Source organism: Penicillium alfredii (assembly GCF_028826965.1).
Source record: "Penicillium alfredii strain IBT 34128 chromosome Unknown utg000009l_segment0_segment0, whole genome shotgun sequence".
Classification (NCBI taxonomy): Eukaryota; Fungi; Ascomycota; class Eurotiomycetes; order Eurotiales; family Aspergillaceae; genus Penicillium; species Penicillium alfredii.
In genome coordinates this window covers 1,879,570-1,900,199 of record NW_026622706.1, presented here as the reverse complement: position 1 = coordinate 1,900,199, position 20,630 = coordinate 1,879,570, and the positions used below count along the sequence as shown (strand labels likewise).

The following is a 20,630-nucleotide window of genomic DNA, read 5'->3' as shown; positions in this document are numbered from 1 at the left end:
GCCCCGTACTGTCATTACAGGACCGACCCTCCCGTTTCCATACCCAGTGCTCGCTCAGTCTCCCCACACGTCTCTCTTTGTACATCACCTCTTCTTCTCCTTTCCCCCCCCCCTCTGTTTCCATCTCTCTCTTCCCCCTAACCCATCGTTCCTTCAGAATTAGTCGATGTCTTCATCGTCTATTCCATCCCTCTAATTCCAACGATTGTTGTCACTCTCTTTGGAAACGTTCATCTTGGATTGCTTCCTTTTCTTGGGAATCCTTAGAAAGCTCGTTTCCATCGGCTTCTTTACGGTGCCTCGTCGAGTCCAACTTTTGCCAGTTACCCCCTCGAGGATCCCGTCCAATTTTTCCTCTTTTTCGGTGGTTGCCGTGCTTGCCAGCAGAGAGCTTCATCCGCTTCGGTCCTTCCCCATCGTGTGCTTTGAATCGAGCTTCGTCCCACCCCTCCAGTCGGTCTTTGAGTCAATCGACCCAAGTCGCATTCGTACAATTGATTCGACTGTTTCTGCTATCTGTCTCGCACAGGTTGCCATTGCTTCGTGAGCCTGAACCACCGAAGCAAATAAAATAGCGATCATCCCACGTTAGACAGCGCAGACGTCATTTTGGAATGCTAGGGCTCGGAGGTCATCATTAGTCCCTTCTTGCAGGTAAGAAAATCATAGCTGATCGGATTGCGGGGTGACGGTTTTACCTGCCTCGTAATGTCCGTAGCTTTCCCCCTTTCTGTCTTGCGTGCTTGTCGTCAGAAGGTCCTCTACTTCTTTCCGCCCGGGGTGAAAACGGTCGAGGCGAAGGCGAGCGTCTTGCAGCTTCCTCCCAACCCTCCTTCCCAACACTTGTTCTTTCGGTCTTGGGCCACGGCTTCACGTCTTTTGCCTCTTCGCCTGCTCGCTTTTCCACGTTACTTCACACCGACCCTCACCTTTGCTGACACACTCTCTTCCTTATAGTACAATTCACGTCTTCCGTGTTGAAACTATCGTCCGCACATACCCTCCAAGAAATCACTCACGATTGGCTTGCGATCCGACTTTTTCGACTGCCTTTCACGGCATTTCCAGTCTCTCCTGTCGCCGGATCCATTTTGCCCACTTGCGTCTTACACTCTACAGTGATATTCTTCGTCAGGGATCATGGATCAGCAGGGCCAATCCGGGGTGCCAGGCCCCGCTGGCCGCAAGCTCCATATTGCTCATCGGAGAAGTCCATCTGAGCTAACCCCGTTGATGAGTATGATCCCCCGTGACTTCCCTCGGCTGCAATCGTTGTGACTGACTCCCCCGGTTTAGTGGAACAACTGGCCATTCAACAACAGATTGAGCTGCTCCAGCAGCAACAGCAACAGATCGCTGCTACACACCAACAATACGTCAATATGGGCTTGCTGCAGCCCCAACAATTGGGCCAAGTCCCGGGCTTCTCTCCTGGTGCCTCCATGGGCGGTGTTTCTCCACAGGTCAACGCATTCCAGTTCCCGCAGCAGCAGCCGCAGCAGCAACAGCAGCTCGGCGTTCCCATGAACACGCCCGGCCAACACTCGCACCGTCGGAACCAGTCTGCCCTTCCGGGTCTTGCCATGGGCCCACCCCCGGCGCCATCCTCGGGCGCGTCTGGATATTCTGAGTTCAACCAGCAAGGCCAGAACAACCAGAAGAACGAAAACTCCAATCATGGTCGCGGTCGTGGTGGTCCCCCGGGCGGTGGCCATCAACGCCGCCACTCCCTTGCTCTCCCGGAGGCCAAGAAGGCTGCGGAGCTTGCGCAGCAGAAGCGAACCGCCTCTGGCTTCCAGTTCCCAGCCCCCGCTCCTGGAGCCAGCAGCTCGGACAATCAATCCGCTTCTGATGACAAGCCGGCGTCTAATTCTTCCCCAGCTCCTCAAGGACTCGGCCTGCAGCGGGCGGGCAACATCCGGGCTGGTGGTCATGGTCGAAGCCAGTCGATGGCCATTGGTGGAAACCGGGGCTCCCTGTCGGGACGTGGTGCGGGCGGCTTCCAGTTCCCTGCGCCCAGTGATGCGTCCAGCGGTGATAACCAGCGCCGTGGGAGTCAACCGGGACACGCGCGCTCTTCGTCTCGGAACTTTGACGGTAATTGGCGTCAGCCAAACAACCAAAACCAGGGCCAGGACCAGCAGAAACCCTTCGGCCAACAGGGTGGTGGATTTCAGCCCGGTCACCGCTCGCGGCCTTCTATGAACCAGTCGATGGGCTCCATCGGCCAATTCCAGTACCCCGGCCAGCCGCAGCTTATCCAGCTGCCCCAAGGACAGGTCATGATGGCACCACCCCAAATGTTTGGGAACCAGCAGCTGAATCCCCTGCAGCTTGCACAGCTCCAGGCTCTGCAGCAGCAGAACGGACAGGGCATGGGTCTTCAGGCGAGCCAACACGCCCCGCCGCAGCTGTCTGTTCAGCAGCAACAACAGCAACAACAGCAACAGCGGAAGACGCTTTTCACACCTTACTTGCCCCAGGCAAATCTGCCTGCCCTTCTCAGCAACGGTCAGCTGGTCGCAGGCACCCTGCGTGTCAATAAGAAGAACCGATCTGATGCCTATGTCACCACGACGGATCTGGATGCCGACATCTTTATTTGCGGTAGTAAAGATCGGAACCGCGCCCTTGAAGGGGACTTTGTTGCGATCGAGCTCCTGGACGTTGACGAAGTGTGGTCCCAGAAGAAAGAAAAGGAGGAGAAAAAGAAACGCAAGGATATTACCGATGCGCGCTCCGGAAGCAACGCCGGGAACGACAAGCTCGGTCGGTCCGACTCCAACGGTGACAGGCAGGAAGTCGGTCCGGATGGAAGCATCCGTCGTCGTGGTAGTCTCCGCCAGCGCCCCACACAGAAGAAGAACGATGACGTCGAAGTTGAAGGTCAGAGTCTTCTGCTGGTCGAGGAGGATGAAATCAGCGATGAACAAAAACCCCTGTATGCTGGCCACGTGGTTGCGGTCATTGAGCGCATTGCCGGCCAGATGTTCTCGGGGACCTTGGGTCTCCTCCGTCCCAGCAGCCAGGCGACGAAGGAGAAGCAGGAGGCTGAGCGGCAGGCCAGGGATGGTGCCCACGGTCGCTCTCACCATGATCGTCACCAGGACAAGCCCAAGATCGTTTGGTTCAAGCCTACCGACAAGCGGGTGCCCCTGATCGCCATCCCCACTGAGCAGGCTCCCCGAGACTTCGTCGAAAAGCACCAGGACTACGCCAATCGGATCTTTGTTGCTTCTATCAAGAGATGGCCAATCACCTCTTTGCACCCCTTCGGCACTCTTGTCGAACAACTGGGAGAGATGGGTGACTTGCGTGTTGAGACGGATGCTCTTCTCCGTGATAACAACTTCGCATCGGACGATTTCTCTGATGCTGTCCTCAAGAGTATCGGATGGGAGGATTGGACTGTCTCCAGCGAGGGCGACGCCCTGGCCACTCGACGTGACTTCCGCGAAGAGACCATCTTCTCCATCGACCCCGTTGACACTAAGTCGCTCGAGGATGCTTTCCACGTCAAGAAACTTGCCGATGGAAAGATTGAAATTGGTGTTCACGTGGTTGACATTGCTCATTTCGTCAAGGGTAACTCTCTGGTCGATCGCGAAGCCAAGAAGCGAGGCACTGCGGTCTACTTGGTTGACCGCATTATGAACATGCTGCCGCCCCGAGTGAGCACCGAGCTCTGCTCCTTGCTCCCCGGAGAAGACCGCCTCACTGTCAGTGTGGTTTTCCAGGCTAACCCGGAAACTGGTGCAGTCGACGATGATGTCTGGATCGGAAAGGGTGTCATCAAGAGCGCCGGCCGGCTTAGCTATGACGAAGTGAACTCGGTAATTGAGGGCAAGGCAGCTGCTACGAGCTCCGGCATTACTGCGGACAACATCCAACTGTTGAACGTAAGTACCTGACATCAAGTTACCTCCCATCATCCCATTGTTTTCCAAGCTAATTTGGATTACTTTTAGGCCATTGCCGGCAAGTTCCGCGAAGCTCGGTTTGGCAACCGGGTATCCAATGTCCCCGCACTGCGGCTGCTTCAGCAGCTGGACGACGAGAACGTGCCCGTCGAATTCAATATCTTCGACTCCACCCCGGCTCATGAACTTGTTGAGGAGCTTAGCCACCAGGCCAATTACTTCGTTGCTCGCAAGCTGGCCAGCGCCATGCCCGAGAAGGCATTCCTGCGTCGTCAGCCATCGCCTAACTCTCGTCGCCTTACATTGTTTGCGGAGAGAATGAACCGCCTTGGCTTTGGAATAGACCCCTCAAGCAGTGGAAGTCTGCAGAGCTCTCTCAGCAAGGTGCAGGACGTCGACCTGCGCAAGGTTAGTGACTTTTGGCTCTTCATACCTTAACAACAACTGCTTCATTGAATATCCGCTAATCCTTTACCCCAGGGCATGGAAACTTTGTTCGCCAAGGCCATGCAACGCGCCAAGTATTATGTTGGTAGTGGTGTTCCAGACGATCAGCGCCAGCACTTCACGCTCAATGTGCCGGTGTATACCCACTTTACCAATCCCTCTCGACGCTACCCCGACCTTCTTGTGCACCGTCAGCTCGAGGCCATCCTCTCGAACGGTTCCGTGGAGTTCACCGAGGATGTGGAGTCTTTGACTAAGACGGCAGACCTCTGCAACAACAAGAAAGACTCAGCCCACAATGCACAGGAGCAGAGTGTCCATATCGAAGCCTGTCGTAACATGGACCGAAAGAGCCACGAGATTGGCGGAGATCTAATCAGCGAGGGAATTGTTCTCTGCGTTTACGAGTCCGCCTTCGATGTTCTCATTCCTGAATATGGCTTCGAGAAGCGTGTCCACTGCGACCAACTTCCACTGAAGAAAGCCGAATACCGCAAGGACACTCGTGTGCTTGAACTGTACTGGGAGAAGGGTGTCCCGTCGTCGGCCTATGTTCCCGAGGACGAGCGCCCGAAGCCATCTAGCTCTCGCGCTGCGCAGGCGGCCGCTGCCGCTCGCGAGGCTGAGGCTGCCAAGGAGCGTGCTAGAGAACAGGATGAGGCCATGCGCAAGCAGACAGACACTGGTACCATGTCTGCCGATGATGTCGATGCCCTCTTCGATGACGATGAAGATGTGGATGAGGTCACCGAACAGGCGGCTGGTGTGTCTCTCAACTCGGGTGATCGTTCGACCCAGAGCATGCCGCCTTCCCCCACCCGCAACGGCCATCTCCAGCAGGGACCTCACCGCACCCGCTCCGACCCAAAGATTGCCTCGGGCACCAATGATGCACCTGAAAACAAGTTGACGAACAAGGAGAAGTACCTGGACCTGTTCAAGCTGAGGGAAGAAAATGGAGATTTCATCCAGGACGTTACGGAGATGACGCGCGTTCCCATCATTCTGAAGACTGACCTGAGCAAGAGCCCTCCGTAAGTGGATTGATGTTTCCCCCATCCAAACTCTTGTGCTAACCACATTATTCTCTAGGTGCCTCACTGTTCGGTCTGTGAACCCCTATGCCCTGTAGAGGGACGACACTCGGTTTTGTTTTCTTGGGATATATTCTTGCATGCCTACCCTTCACCTCTTTTTGCGGACGAGCGGAACATGGACAGGTTTACGTGCACCTCCGGACATAATCCTATCCCCACATGTGGATCGAACATATCATTATCGGGAATTTTTTTTCTTGGTATCAGTTTTCTCTTTTCGGTGGCTTTCAATCAACCCGCGTTTTATCCACCATTTCCCCTCTGAGTCCTGAGACTCGTATACTTACCGTGTTATATGTCTGAAGCGGTTGTCTGTTTGTTTTGAGCCTCTTAGTTGTTTTCCGGAGAAGGGTTTCTTGTACCAGAGCTTGCCTCGACTCCCCTTTCTGGCTTATTTCCTGCGCTCTCCTGTTATTGGGAATTGCGATTTTGCGCAGTTGTTGGAAGATTCGTGGAGAGATTGTTTGCAGCTCGCGAGTACCCTGAAAGCTTTTCCCTTAATCCACATTATTTGCATATTCCCACTGCTCTCGTAGTCTTCCCATTGTGTCTGCTGCAATTGGTTCCAAAATAGATATTCAACGCAGAGGTTCATAGTAGATCTATCAAGCTACAGATCTATTGCGGACCACGAGGGGATTGCAAGAACCAAAGCCATCTATCAGTGCATTGCGTAAAAATAACCATTGACCAAACTCCCAAGTAGCCAACTTCCCCCAAGTTTGCCCCCGTTCTAATAATGCAACCAATATCATAACCTCTTTTCTCTGTGCATGCACCAAGACGCCCGAGGCTAACAACCGTAACTCAAAAATAACCAAAGGGTATAATAAGAATGAACACTTGCTGATGAGCCAAAATCTAGACGATCACCCAAAAAGACAAGAGAAGAGAAGAGAAGAAGAGGATCCAGTCGCCAATAAGCATATCCTCTTTTGGACAGCTTATAGCCGACGCACCCCAATTCGAGGCTTCACCTTGGCGACAGCCGAAGAGGAAACCTTGCGGGCTCCGGCGACAGACTTCTTCGAGGCTTTCAATGATGACGAGGACGTGGACGAACCAGCAGCAGTGGAAGAGGAGGAAGAATATAGTGATGCAGAAGATGATGATGAAGAAGCAGACAATGGCTGCGCATAGCCCGCAGAGAGCGAGGTATTGCCATGACCGGCAGCCTTCGTAGCCGAGTGCCCGCGCTTATCTTTCAAGCCGAGTGCCAACCCTACTGCGTCACAGTTCTCTTTGCCGTTTCCGCTAGAGCGGCGCGAGACGGCTAAGATGGATGTTTCGGGGAGATCCTCGTAGATGAGGAGGTCGTCGCGCATGCGACTTGAGGACAAGGGGTGGGCGCCGCGGGTGAAGGAGGAAAGCTTGGGCGATTTGCGCCGCGGGGATGCAGAGGGGTGTGCGGGGGCGGTGTTGGCAGAGATATTCTTTTCGGAATTCATGACCTGGGACTCGGACTCGGAGTCAGAGTCGACGAGCATCATGTCCGCGTCGGCGTCCTCGGGCCCGGGCATGGATAGGACGGAGAGGGGACGTTTGCCGAGAGCGTTTTTGCGGGGGCTTGGTGGTGCTAGTTTCACGGGGGATGGGGAGAGGGACGGGTCATTTTCTTTGCTTGGGTCATCGTTCCCGCTGTCGCTCATGTCGTCTGTGGCGGGGGGATCTTGCGGTGGCTGCGCCGCATGGTCGGCACTCCTATTTGTCCCGTTTTGAATGCGTCGCTGTTTGCGCGGGTGTGCGACACGAGTGTCGTCCTTCTCCTGGTCCGCCGATCCGGCATCTTCGCCTCTCATTGTTGCCTCCGTCACTGAGGCTTGGAGGTCAGACGGAATGCGGGCGTGGATGGAGGTCATCAGCTTGGCCTGGTGAGAGAAGGCCTCGTAGTCCTCTTGCAAGAGAGAGCCTGCGGCCGAGTTGAGAGCCGAGTCAGGGTTTGGGTAAATGAGAAGGCACGAGATAGTCTAGAGGCACAGCGGGTATAATTAGCTCCGGGTCATGTCTAAATGGCAAAGGATCTGCTAGTCCACGCGCAACATACCACCAGCACATCGCGCAGCGTCAACTTGGGCTTCCAATCCCTCTTCAACGTATCCACACACACCGCGCCCGTGAGCTCCTCCACGTTGGGGTGCCAGATCCGCGTCGTGAAGGTAGCCTTGGGGGGACTATTTGGGTAGTCGTCAGGCATCTTGAGACGGAGGCGCCAGAGGCCTTGCGAATATGGAGTGCCCGGCGGGCCGGTGAGAAGGACGGTCAAATGCGACAGGTCGTCGCTCGAGGACCGCCCATCGTCGGGAGGGAGAAGGTAATATGGCGGGAGATTGGCGCTGTGTAAAGCGGCATGGTCGGCCGCAAGTCGGCGCAGATTGGAGACCTTGACATGATGTTAGTTGAGTCTTTTGCCACCAGGAATGTTTCCTTTCCGGGATAGGACGGCGCATTATTATCGATAGCAGATCCGGGGCAGCCACGCACCATTTTTGGGATTTTTGAGTTCTCGGTTGGCGGGGAAAAGAAGAATGCAGTGTTTCAGATAGTGAATATGGGTTTCCGTACGAAATATTGAGCATGTAATCCGGCGAGTTCTGTGTCCAGTCCAGCACTCACAGAGCGACAGTAGCGACAGTAGCGACGGTTACTTCGTCGACGGTTTGTTTTGGTGGGCTCCCACGCTAATCCCAAAGCGAGCGCGTCGGTCAGGTGACTGCGACGCGTCATGGTCGCGTCAGCCAATATTACCTCTTTGGGACAGACCGGGTTACCTAGGTCTTCCTCTAAGTAAGCCCTGGCTCGACTTCCTGCTGTCAAGTGAGAGGAAGACCGATCTATTCTCCCAAGTCCATCTTCAAGGTCAATGGAGATCATATTCAACACTCATATGATTCAAAGGAATGACAGTGTATTTACTCGGTATTAAGCTAATCATGCCCACCAGGAAAGAAAAAGAAAACTGGGCAAAAGGTGCGCCGCCAAGCGTCTCAATTCACAAAACGAGCCCCATCCCAGAGATGATTGGTTATTACAAGTCCCATTATGCAACGAAGTGGGTGGAAACAAAATCAAAACAATGCTCGCGTTTTCGTATCCCTCGTCCTGCCAACCCAGATGAAGCTGGATCGGCATATTGCATGACCAACATCATCCACCTGCAGTGGTCTCCAAATGAGAGGTGTCGCATGACTGGAGATTTACAAGCGGGCAGTGAGCTCAAGTCACCAAGAGGTTGTTCCTACTTCCTCTACAGGAAGGCAGCCAGAGCAGCACCAGCCACGAGACCCAGGCCGGCGGGGGCAGCAGTGGCCATGGCAGCACCACCAATGGAAGGGCTGCTGCTGGCGCCAGAGCTGAAGCTGCCATCCGAAGTCGTCGAGTCAGAGCCGGACTTGGTGGTGGTGCCGGTGGTCGTAGTCGCGCCCGAGCTGTTGGGGGCGCCGCTGCGAGAGGCAGTGGCCCAGGTGCGGGTGGAAGAGGGAACCACGACGGGAGAGGACAGGCCAGCCGGGGTCGAGGCGGCAGGGTCCTGCGAAGTCACGACGCCGGGCTGGCTGGTGACGGCAGGCTGTTGCGAGGTCTCGACAGTCGGCTGCGAGGTGACAGCGGCCTGCTGCGAGGTGGCCGGCTGCGGCTGGCTAGTGACAACAGCGTTGGAGTCGGTCTGGGCCAAGTTAGCTGGGTCTGCACTAGTGACTCTTGTATTGTTTGGTATTCCTGGTACTTACGTCGGCAGCACCAGAGCTCTGGGCCATAGCAAGGGCCGAGAGGCCAGCGAAGAGAAGGTAGGTACGCATGTTGAAGGTTGGAGAGGTGATGAGATTAGGTCTGAAAAGAGAAAAGAGCAAGAGGATTAAACGCGAGAGTAGGTATAAGCGAGAGTGATGAGAGAAGGAAAGAAAGAAGGAGGGAGTGGTAAGCCTTTATGTCCAGCGGAAGACAGGGCTTATATTGCAAGCCCCAACAAGTTTCTCGCAGTTTGGGCCAGTCAAATTGGAGAAATATCTTTTTTTCGATCTGCAAGGTCTGGCAGGATTCTATTTTGGTTTGCTCGGTCACACCGGCTGGCTGCCGTGCAGCCCCGATGCGTAAGCTCTTGTAGAAGCCCTAGAAACCTTACTATTGACATCCATGGCCTCCCACCCCTTCCTCATCGTTCATGTGTTCGCTGTGGCAAGGTCATAGTGACCTATAGGCTGATGCGAGACCAGACTAAAATTCAAGAAACGAAACAAAGAATCCAAAAAGAATCTTGTTGACTAGAAAACCCCGGCAAAGCTTACCTTGCCCTTGGACTTTTGCCTCTCCCTTGGCAGACCGCGTGGAGGCCTACGAATCCCTTTCAAAGTGGTCCAGTCAGCGGTGTCTGTGCCGGGCCTTGACAGAATTTCATCCGTATGTGTTGATGAGCGACGCTGCCAAGAATCGCGACAGGCGTCCTGGTTGCAGATCGACGCGAGGTGTGAGACATCGACTTGGGTGGGGGGGTAAGGATCGACTGTGTGTTCACCTAGACCCTTTTTTTTTCGTTTCTTTTTCTTTGTTTTTTTTTTTTTTTTTTTTTTTTTTTTCCTGCTGCGTCAACTGATCCCATGCAAGGGTCGAGGGTCCCGCGGGTTGCAGTGTGTACCTACATCCCTCCCTCTCCATACATGCGTAGTCAATATTCCAGCCAACACACCACTCAGGATTGAATGGTGGGTGATCGAGGAGGGAGGGTCCTGTCAGGGACTCTATTCAACATCCAGTTGATCGACAGTCCCTTGATGCAGGTCTGCTGATAATGGCGAGATTTTATGACTGGTTTATGGTACCTAGTGACTACCTAGGAACTGCCTATATGAGGGACCAAACTCATAAACAAATAATAATAACGTAACAAGTCAATAATTATACGTGATTCGAGTGCCACTAGTGTCGTTGTATGGGCTCCACCCTATTTACTCTTCCCTAACTACGGTACTTCAATACTATACCTAGGAGTATACAAGTTTACATAGAATGGACTCCCCCCGCGACACAAGTGAGATCTCCCGTGTTGCCCAAGCTGTGCCTGCAGGGCAACCCACCGAGGGCTTCGCCACGGTTTAAGCTTGTAGCCGCGGGAAACGGTCCCCATTTCGACCACCGGATCTCGTGCGACGATCCACGCGTCCACTGGCACCCAGGTGAAACAAGTGCGTTGCGAGGCACAAGTGTATTTATTTATATTCTTTTTTTTAAAACTAAATAAATAAATAGATAATTGAATGATGTGGTTGTTCCGTCATGCTGCTTAAATAACCAATATTATTTATTCTTCGGTCGTTGGAAGATCCTGTCGCATAGAACAAGCCATGTTGGACTGCCTGGGTGGAGATTATCCACTCGCTGGTTCTCCCCATGGACCGATAGTCGGAATCAATCTGCTCTGGGCTAGCTAGCCATGAAACTAGTAGAGAATGTGTATCGCAGAGTGGTGCAGAATCTGGGGATTGGCTGGAGCTCCGTGCTCGGGAAGTGGTGTACTTCTCGTGGGTACAGACATCGTCATTTTTGGTCCGTGAAGATATATCCACCAGATACGAACAATTTCAAGACTCGCTGAGCATATCGATTGAAGCTCCCTCGCAGCAACACATCCATGGATATAGTACAAATCCCCGCCTGGTATCAACAGCGTTGTCTCCCCACTTACTCCTTGGTCAACTCATCCTGCCCTCGGACCCAATCCGCAAATTCCTTCCGCTTCGCCTGGAGAGACAAGCGTTAGCATCCGTGTATGATGATTTGAAGTTTGTCCTTCAGTGCCAGAAAGAGCAGAGATTGAAAACCTCCAAGAAACCCTCTTGACATTCGGAACAAGAAGAGTCCAAACAAATGAAGGGGAAAAAAAAAGCAAAGCAAGCTCTTCACTCACCCTGATATCCCAGAATCCATACCTCTCCTCCAGAGCCAGATAGGGATTGCGTGTCCCGCCCTCCCGCTCGATCTGGCCCGCCCAGTCACGCCAGCTGATCGGCTTCAACTTCTCCGCACCCAGCACCAGCCCGATCGACACGGTCAGTACAGCCACGAGGGTTTCGACGACGATGTCTTGCGGAATGACCGTGGAAGCGGAGATGCGCGCGTTGCTGTGCAGGACGGTGTGCTCGTGAGCGGAGTAGCCTCTGTCGAGGATGAGAAGAGTTAGCGGGTGATCGGCAAAGAGATTGCTCTATACCTGAGGATTGTGGTCTCATGGCACTTACGCGTGGGCCAGGAGGACCAGGCCGAATAGCGTGACCAGCCGCGAGAGGAAGCTCATCTTGGACTCTTGGGCTGAGGTGGTCAATTGGGATGGGAGTTGCGGGTTCGGTGATTCGGGGATGAAAGAGATCCTTCTCGCTGCTGGAGGTGATCCAATGGGATCTCACAAGAATAGCCCAGACGGTAAATGTACCAAGTTCGCGAATCCCCGATGGTCGGTGTTGCTGTGCCAGACGGACTTGCGATGGCCGTGTCTTTGCGGCGCTCATCCCGCCCAGCTTACTCATCATTGTTGAGTGAGTGGCCCGCGGGGGCTTCACCAGTTCAATATTCAATGACTTTGATGAGTTCCCAATTTACTTGTTTTATGCTTCCCTCGGTTGGTTTCAATTGGCCATCTTGAGTATTTCTATTTTGTATTATTTTCCCGCTTAGAACCATAATTTCCTCCACAGGTATAGATCTTGAGTGGCGACATCCGATTTATATACATCCGAGCACTAGGTAGACAGTCACTTGGGCAGCGTCAGGTCACAAATTTTTCATATTGAGCAATTTCAAACATGATCGCAGACTTTTCTAAATCCCAAACTACCTTCCATCATCACTCGTTGACTCATAGGTGCCCGATATCACAAGGGTGCCGGGGCAGTTGATGAGAGGGCCCAAGGTCATTAGCTCCATTCATTCGGTAACCGATCGGTCTGCATGGCATCCAGTGGTTGCATTCGAGTTTGAGATGCAGCAGTGGGTCATCAGGACTTGTCCAATCGAGTCTAAAGATGCACAGTAGCTGTATGTACATACACTCCCGTATACTCCAGATCTACACATGCAGTGGGGACCGCCTGCACAGCAGAACTATGTGGCCTCTTCCCTATGCTATTATCCTTGGCGTTTTAGGCTCAATGCGCATGTAAGACCAAGAGGTAGTTGGTTGCTTGTTTCAATACTGCTGGCTCAATGTTTCCACGTAGTCCAAACCCCAAACATTGATCTCCAGTCGGTGTCCTACCTCTGGCCATATTTACATCTACAGACTGTCCTGAATATATGTCATCATGAAATTTTTGGATTTTTTCATCAAATGACCGGCCACATTGGACCAGGCTCTAGTTGGATCGTTAACTATGGGATTCCTTAGACGTCACACATTCCATCCATCACGCCATCTCTGCTTCATAAATGGGGCATAGCAAATCACAGCTTCATCATGGCCGCGACATCGGTGGACTGGACGTGGTCCTCATCCTCCTCGATTCGGGCCTGGAGCTCATCCGTCGAGACCTTGTCGTCCTCGACGACCAGGTTGATCTGGAGCTTCTTGATACCGAAGCCAACGGCGACGAACTTGGAGGCACCCCACACGAGGCCTTCCTGCTCGATGGCACGGACGTTGGCCTCCAGCTCCTCCAGGTTGGTCTCGTCATCTGTGCATTTGTTAGCGCCTGACAGTGAAAAAAAAAAGCAATAGAAGGAAATACATACCCCAGGGCTTCACCTCCAGGGTGACCATGGACTTGGCCACGGGCTTGGGTTTGGCCTCCTTTTTCTTCTTGTACTCCTCAAGACGCTTGTTGCGCTCAGCAACGACCGAGGCGTCCTCCTCCTCAGAGTCGCTACCGAAGAGGTCCTCATCCTCATCCTCCTCAGCCGGCTTGTCCTTGGGGTTCGTGGGTAACTCCGTGGACTCAGGGCCGTAGGCAGTGAAAGCCTTGGAGGGATCACCGGGCAGGGTGGAGAATTCGCTCTCGAAAGAGGCGATGTGCTTGTACCAGCGGGCGACGTGGGGGTACTTCTCCGCGTCAGGGGCACCGCTGAAGGCCTTGAAGGTCACGACATCGGCCTGGCTGGGGGCGTGGCTATTAAGCAGTCAGCACTGATGTCCCTCACACGAGTATAATACATCAACAAGTGCAAAAATGATGAAGCAAGATCAGAGACGCGATTTCTCGCAATTGGATGTAGTCATGCAGCGGGGTCTTAATCCGCCTCCTAAACACGGACCAATTTTTTCTCATCATCAAAGCGTGACGGTGAAAGCCAAAGGAAAGAAAAGTGTGGACAAAACCTCAGGAGAAGAGGGGTGTCTTACCCAACGACGTAGCTGCGCGAGGACAGGTAGTTGTTGGCCACTGAGAACGCGTTAGACATAAACATAAGATAAAAGAAGAATAATAAGGAGGGACACTTACGAGTAAGGCCGGTCTCCGAAATAAAGTCAGTGAAACCCATTGTGAACGGTGGTTGTGTTGGGGAGAGAAAAGGAGAGGAAAACAGAGTGGGCGATCGAGGGGTACAATTTTTTTCGCTTGAAATAAACCAGCGCACGTGATCCGAATGGTGACGGAGCTTGGTCCAGCGGGACAAAAGCTGTCCGCCACTCAGCATTGCCCGAGTGGAGCTTTCGAGAAGCATCGCGATGTCTCCGTGTGCGAAGTATTAAAGCTATCACGGAGTTCCCACCCTGTGATCCTTGACCGTTCTCCAGGAATCTCGGCGCACTCTTTCATCAAGGATGGCAGCCAGATTGTCTCTCACTGCACGTAACCGACTCCTTCGGACGCCCCATCTACCTACTTCGACGTCCCTCCTCTCTGTGACTCCACGCTCATCGTTGCTCCCACGAACCTCATCACTGCCCTCTCCATCGGCTAGACTCACCCCGATTCCCTTGGTGCGCCACTATGCAAATGGCCGCCCACATCCTCCCGGTGGCACACATCGCATGAACTTGGGCGGAGAGCCCGAGAAGGCAGCACTGGAGCAGTATGGTATTGACCTGACTGAGAAAGCCAAATCGGGGAAACTCGATCCTGTCATTGGAAGAGATGCCGAAATCCATCGAACAATTCAAGTCTTGTCGCGACGCACTAAAAACAACCCGGTGCTGATCGGCGCTGCTGGAACTGGTAAAACGGCTGTTCTGGAGGGTCTGGCCCAACGGATTGTGCAGGGGGATGTTCCCGAGAGCATAAAGAACAAACGAGTGGTTGCGCTGGATCTGGGCTCACTGATTGCAGGCGCCAAGTTCCGCGGCGATTTTGAGGAGCGACTGAAATCCGTCCTCAAGGAAGTGGAGGATGCACAAGGTGGCGTTATTCTCTTCATTGATGAGCTCCACACTTTGCTGGGACTGGGCAAGGCGGAAGGCAGTATCGATGCGAGCAACCTGCTCAAGCCCGCCCTGTCCCGAGGAGAGCTTCAATGCTGCGGTGCCACCACCTTGAACGAATATCGCTTGATCGAAAAGGACGTTGCCCTTGCTCGCCGTTTCCAGCCCATCCAGGTGGGTGAGCCATCGGTGGCCTCGACCATCTCAATTCTTCGTGGCATCAAGAACAAATACGAAGTGCACCACGGTGTCCGGATCACAGACGGAGCGCTCGTCGCCGCAGCTACCTACAGTAATCGTTACATTACCGACCGATTCTTACCCGACAAGGCCATCGATTTGGTAGACGAAGCTGCCTCTGCACTCCGCTTGCAGCAAGAGTCAAAGCCTGATTCGATCCGGGAGTTGGAGCGGGATATTACCACCATCCAAATCGAACTGGAGTCCCTCCGCAAAGAAACAGATGTCAGCAGCCGCGAACGTCGGGACAAGCTGCAGGAAGACCTCAAGGTCAAGCAGGAGGAAGCTGGCAAATTGACAGAAGTTTGGGAAAAAGAAAAGTCCGAAATCGACAGCATCAAACACACCAAAGAGGACCTGGAGCGCGCTCGGTTCGAGCTTGAACAAGCCCAGCGTGAAGGGAATTTTGCCAAAGCTGGAGAGCTCAGATACTCGACCATCCCCGGCCTCGAGGCCAAGCTTCCTAAAGAAGGCGCCGAGCAAAACTCGGAACAGCAGACCTTGATCCATGACTCGGTTACCGCAGATGACATTGGCAATGTGGTTTCTCGAACCACGGGCATCCCTGTCACCAAGCTCATGGCGGGCGAGGTTGAGAAGTTGATTCGGATGGAGGACACCCTCCGGAAGTCGGTCCGCGGACAAGATGAAGCTCTGTCTGCCGTGGCAGATGCAGTCCGGATGCAGCGAGCAGGCCTCAGTGGCGAGAACCGTCCGCTGGCATCGTTTATGTTCCTGGGCCCCACGGGTGTGGGTAAAACAGAACTTTGCAAGAAGATGGCCGAGTTCCTCTTTTCGGCTGAAACGGCAGTTGTGCGATTCGACATGAGCGAATTCCAAGAGAAGCATACCATTAGCCGTTTGATCGGCTCTCCGGCCGGATATGTTGGGTATGATGACGCTGGCCAGCTCACTGAGGCTGTGAGACGGAAGCCCTATGCGGTGCTGCTGTTTGATGAGTTTGAAAAGGCGCACCGCGATATTTCGGCCTTGTTGCTGCAGGTCCTCGATGAGGGCTTTCTTACGGATGCGCAGGGCCACAAAGTGGACTTCCGCAACACCTTAATTGTTTTGACCTCCAACCTGGGAGCCGACATTTTGGTCGGTGCCGACCCCTTGCACTCTTTCAAAGATTTCGGAGATGCCGAACTCTCATCTGAACTCAAGAAGGCAGTCATGGACGTTGTGCAAGGTGCCTACCCACCCGAATTCCTCAACCGAATCGACGAGTTCATCATTTTCAAGCGGTTGTCACGGGAAGCTTTGCGAGACATTGTCGACATCAGAATCAAGGAACTCCAGTCGCGACTTGACAGTCGCCGGATGACTTTGCAGGTTGACGACGAGATCAAAGACTGGCTGTGCGAGAGAGGTTATGACCCCAAGTTTGGCGCTCGCCCTCTGAACCGTCTGATATCCAAGGAGATTGGCAACCGACTGGCCGACAAAATCATCCGGGGCGAGATTGTTTCCGGCCAAACTGCTCAGGTATCTCTCAATGCCGATAAGTCTGGACTGGTAGTGTCGATGGAGGAATAAGCGTGAGACATGACCTGGCGTTCTCTTTTTCTGGGCATCTGGGACGGGGTTGATTGAATTTGGGATCTGGGAATATGGCATACAAGCTGGATCTTCACTCATATTCGCATGACTTTGTATATTAGTGCCCTTTCATCTGCTGTACATTAATGAAAATCTCCTCATTCTTAAGGTGTCTGTAGTCCTCCAGCCGTGAACGGGGAATCTCCTTGCTCCGGTCAAACCCATCAACCATTTCAACCCATTCCCATCCACATCCCTGGAGCTTGATGGCACCGCGATCATGCGTTCCTCACAAAAAAGAAAAAGACCAGAAGCATCCCATCCACCCCCTATCACACCTCGTACCTCTGGACCAAGAGTTGGCCACAGGGCTCCGTCATCGACCCGAGCATCCAACACTCCTGGCAATCCCATCCAAGCTCCCACTTCATCAGCTGCGAGACAATTGCGAACTCCTTTTGCTACAGAAACAAGGCCTGAAGCGGATGACTCCGAGAGAGTCACGGAGGATGATGTCGACTATGTCATTGGAGCCATCGACCTGAAGGACCATAGCACTGTGGGATGCTCGTATTATTCCACCGCTGAAGAGAAAATGTATCTGCTCAGCGACAGCCGTATGGGGGGAGCGGAGGTCATCGATGCGTGTACGCACACTCCAAGTGTTGCTGGCTGCTATCGATGATAGTAAAAAGTGGCTGACCTCGTTCTAGTGATTCTTCAGATCAACCCGACGGTGATATTGACCCCTCCTCGAGTCGATCTCCTTGATATGCAGGACCAAAGACAAAATCTCGCACAGGAAAACGGTGTGTTCACTGTGGTTACTGCGTCAAGCCCCGGATATAACTAAACATTAGAAACCCTAGGATCGTCGTCTTACCTGCCGTACCAGATGGATGTGCGCCCAACGCAGGAGTTTAGCTACTCCAATGCGCAGAGTAGATTGGTGGCACTTGATGTGGCCTCTTCTCACGAGGAACGCTTCCGCTTTTTCGTCCCCCAGAACAGTCTTGCTGGGCCCGAAGAAGTGAACATCGATGAGATTGGCTTCACGCTCCAGGAGGGAAAGCTCTTGCACATCTCCAGTGCAGTGGATATAGAGAACCCGGTCTCGATGGGCTGCGCCGGAGCGATTCTCACATACCTACAGAGGCGAAGAGCTACAGGACCGATTGTAGGGGACATAACTGGCTGTTCATTCAGGGTTCGTTCACTGGAGATGTTCAACCTGAGGAATACCATGTGAGTGGCCCCTCGAATTGCTTGAATTGGCTATGGTCAAATCCTAACGATGAGATACCCAGGTGGATGAACAGCAACACCTTCTTGTCTCTCCAGATTATCCAATCTGAGTCACATCCCAACATGTTCAACCAAGGCCCCGGCAAGAAATCATCGTCCTGCAAAGAGGGTCTTTCGGTATACGGTCTCTTCCAGCGCTTTGCATACACTCCTCAGGGTAGGGCTAGACTCAGACAGATGTTCTTCCGTCCAAGCGTGGACCCAGCTACAATCGAAGAACGGCATGATTTTATCGGAGTGTTTTCGCGGCCAAATAACTTGGCCCCGCTGAAGAAGATGTCTAAAGGCCTGAAACAGATCAAGAATCTTCGACCTGCAATGATCAACCTCCGCAAGGGAGTCAGCACGGGAAGCGCCAAGATCACAGGTTTCAAGACGACTGTATGGGCGAGTCTACTTGCAGTACATCTTGTCTACTTCCAATGTTGTGACACAAAAAAACTTACTAATGTGGTTGCACAGTTTGCCTTTTACGCGATTGACGTGCGAGATGCGTTGCGTGAAATCTCGGGTGCAGATATGTTGAGGATCAGGCACAAGGTCGAGATATTTTAGTTACATACATGTTTTGATCCAAAAGCTGATTGAACCAAGGCTCTCCGAATATTTGAAGCAGCACAGCTCCACAGAGTGGGACGGATGATCCAAGAGATTGTCAGCATACCACAGCCTCATCCTCAATGATAAAAGCTGACTTGTATAGGTCGACATCGACAACTCGGAAGAACAAGGCAGGGCGGTAGTTAAACAGGGCCTTGACAGAGATCTTGACCGGATGAAAGACAGATATGACGGCTTGAGCAGTCTTCTCAAAACCGTCGCGATTGAAATTGCCACAACAATCCCCGGGGACCTTGATATTGATGTAAACGTGATCTACTTCCCCCAGCTCGGATTCAACATCGCCACTCCACTCAATGATCGAGGAGAAGCGGCATATACCAGCTCCCATGAAGACTGGGAATTGATGTTCATTACGGAAAATCGGGCATATTTCAAGGATTTCCGAATGAGGGAGATGGATGGTAAACTGGGCGATATATACGGACTGATCTGCGGTAGTGTTGATCTCCCTCTTTCAGACCAGTCTCGCTGATCATTTTCCGTCTGTTGGTTTAGAGAAGGAAATCGAGATCGTGTACGATTTAGCCCAGCGCGTCCTCCAATATGAAAGTGCTCTGGTGGATGCATCTGATATCTGTGGAGAGATTGACAGGTATATCATTCCAAACGAGATTGCAATATTCGGCTAACGCATGTCATGCAGTCTCCTAGCCCTCACTCAGGCGGCTAGCTTTTACAAGCTGACTCGGCCTCGGATGGTCCAGGACAATATCATTCGAATCAAGGGTGGCCGGTAAATGAATACAAATACCATGATATTCTCAATTCTCACTAACAGAAGATAGCCACTTACTCCAAGAGTTGAAAGTGTCCTCATATGTACCAAACGATACTCTGCTCGTGGGTGGGCGTGTACAACCCGAAGAGACCGAAGGCGCTTCGTCTCAAATCCACAATCCCAGCATGTTGTTGCTGACTGGGCCAAACTATTCGGGCAAAAGTGTCTATATCAAACAGGTTCTGGTTCTGTATTCCTCAAGCTTCTTGATATCTAATAATGGCACAGGTGGCTCTGATAGTCTATCTCGCACAACTTGGCAGGTATGTCAAGCCAATTTTCAGTCATTCGAGCACCAGCAATCATGCTAAGAAGCCCTAGTTTCGTTCCTGCAGATAGTGCAGAGCTAGGAATCACCGACAAGATTTTGACAAAAATCAACACGCAAGAAAGTGTCTCCAAGGTATGGCTATCCATCATTGTCAAGGTTTTATTGCTTTGGAAATTCTGACCATTGGCAGATCGAAAGCACATTCATGAATGATTTGAAGCAGATTTCACTCAGTTTGAAACAAGTCACTAGTCGGAGTCTAGTTCTCATCGATGAATTCGGCAAGGGAACGAACGAGTGTGGTTCGTTTACTTTTTGTGATCCCCTTTGAAAATCAACAGTTGGGAACATACTAACTCATTTAGATGGCATTGGGCTAGCCTGTGGGATCCTCGAGCATCTACTGAGCTATGACGATGCCCCCAAAGTCATCGCAGCGACCCATTTCCATGAGATCTTCGAACATGGTTTTCTCATGCCACGGCCACGGTTGCATCTTGGGCATATGGAAGTTCAAGTCTGCGAACAAAGCCAGGAGGTAGAAGACCAGATCACGTATCTTTACAAGTGTGTCTCAGCATGTTCCCGTCTCGAGTCAAATGTGGACCGTGGTGGCTGAAACCATGGAAACAGTTTTCGCTCAGGTCGCAGCAACAAGAGTTTCGGGACTATGTGAGTTGGGTTTCCTATAGGCTTTCGGCCCCTTCCTGTGATTTGCTGACCTATTCTCAATGGGAACATCTAGTTGCGCGGCCATGAACGGTATTGATCCAGCGATAATTTCCCGTGCAAACGAGATCGCATCTCTGTCAGCTCGTGGAGAGAACCTCATCGCCGCGTGTGCTATTTTATCCACGGAGGAAACACACTCTCTAAAAGAAGCGGTATGAATGTAACCTTGCTGGGATATCCTGTTGACTAACTCAATCTGATCCTGCCCGTCTCAGGATTTGCTCGCACGCCGCTTCCTTCAAATTGACTTAGGCAAAAATGGAAATGCCAGGACAGCCCTAGAAGGAATGTTCGAGCCACTGGAGTGACGGAGGGGGCCGTTCCGGGTGTGATT

At 52.6% G+C, this 20,630-nt stretch overlaps 8 protein-coding genes across 8 annotated transcripts; 4 read left to right on the top strand and 4 right to left on the bottom strand.

Moving 5' to 3' along the window:
* Positions 1-1,140: 1,140 nt before the first annotated feature.
* ssdA (mRNA-binding translational repressor SSD1) lies at positions 1,141-5,499 on the top strand (the record flags this gene model as incomplete). The annotated part of the gene is made up of 5 exons (XM_056657155.1): positions 1,141-1,237; positions 1,297-3,899; positions 3,969-4,328; positions 4,401-5,401; positions 5,460-5,499. The coding sequence occupies 5 exons, from the start codon at positions 1,141-1,143 to the stop codon at positions 5,497-5,499; spliced, it is 4,101 nt and encodes a 1,366-aa protein (XP_056509955.1).
* Positions 5,500-6,408: 909 nt separating this feature from the next.
* On the bottom strand, positions 6,409-7,948 carry NUU61_006627 (putative ubiquitin conjugating enzyme E2; the record flags this gene model as incomplete). Its single annotated transcript, XM_056657154.1, has 3 exons — positions 6,409-7,431; positions 7,509-7,844; positions 7,946-7,948. The coding sequence occupies 3 exons, from the start codon at positions 7,946-7,948 to the stop codon at positions 6,409-6,411; spliced, it is 1,362 nt and encodes a 453-aa protein (XP_056509954.1).
* Positions 7,949-8,708: 760 nt separating this feature from the next.
* On the bottom strand, positions 8,709-9,258 carry NUU61_006626 (putative GPI anchored protein; the record flags this gene model as incomplete). Its single annotated transcript, XM_056657153.1, has 2 exons — positions 8,709-9,125; positions 9,190-9,258. The coding sequence occupies 2 exons, from the start codon at positions 9,256-9,258 to the stop codon at positions 8,709-8,711; spliced, it is 486 nt and encodes a 161-aa protein (XP_056509953.1).
* A 1,876-nt stretch (positions 9,259-11,134) lies between these two features.
* NUU61_006625 (membrane magnesium transporter family protein) lies at positions 11,135-11,747 on the bottom strand (the record flags this gene model as incomplete). The annotated part of the gene is made up of 3 exons (XM_056657152.1): positions 11,135-11,194; positions 11,361-11,610; positions 11,692-11,747. 3 exons carry the CDS (start codon positions 11,745-11,747, stop codon positions 11,135-11,137), a joined length of 366 nt encoding a protein of 121 aa, XP_056509952.1.
* A 1,142-nt stretch (positions 11,748-12,889) lies between these two features.
* Positions 12,890-13,924, bottom strand: NUU61_006624 (translation elongation factor 1 subunit beta; the record flags this gene model as incomplete). The annotated part of the gene is made up of 4 exons (XM_056657151.1): positions 12,890-13,119; positions 13,178-13,551; positions 13,785-13,824; positions 13,885-13,924. 4 exons carry the CDS (start codon positions 13,922-13,924, stop codon positions 12,890-12,892), a joined length of 684 nt encoding a protein of 227 aa, XP_056509951.1.
* Positions 13,925-14,207: 283 nt separating this feature from the next.
* On the top strand, positions 14,208-16,583 carry hsp78 (chaperone ATPase HSP78; the record flags this gene model as incomplete). Its single annotated transcript, XM_056657150.1, has 1 exon — positions 14,208-16,583. The coding sequence occupies one exon, from the start codon at positions 14,208-14,210 to the stop codon at positions 16,581-16,583; it is 2,376 nt and encodes a 791-aa protein (XP_056509950.1).
* Positions 16,584-16,866: 283 nt separating this feature from the next.
* On the top strand, positions 16,867-20,183 carry NUU61_006622 (DNA mismatch repair protein MutS core; the record flags this gene model as incomplete). Its single annotated transcript, XM_056657149.1, has 13 exons — positions 16,867-17,233; positions 17,300-17,395; positions 17,447-17,831; positions 17,894-18,431; positions 18,486-18,545; positions 18,595-18,949; positions 19,011-19,107; positions 19,159-19,248; positions 19,301-19,472; positions 19,522-19,556; positions 19,615-19,696; positions 19,755-19,866; positions 19,930-20,183. 13 exons carry the CDS (start codon positions 16,867-16,869, stop codon positions 20,181-20,183), a joined length of 2,643 nt encoding a protein of 880 aa, XP_056509949.1.
* Positions 20,184-20,187: 4 nt separating this feature from the next.
* On the top strand, positions 20,188-20,604 carry NUU61_006621 (MutS protein msh5; the record flags this gene model as incomplete). The annotated part of the gene is made up of 3 exons (XM_056657148.1): positions 20,188-20,236; positions 20,339-20,448; positions 20,512-20,604. 3 exons carry the CDS (start codon positions 20,188-20,190, stop codon positions 20,602-20,604), a joined length of 252 nt encoding a protein of 83 aa, XP_056509948.1.
* Positions 20,605-20,630: the final 26 nt, after the last annotated feature.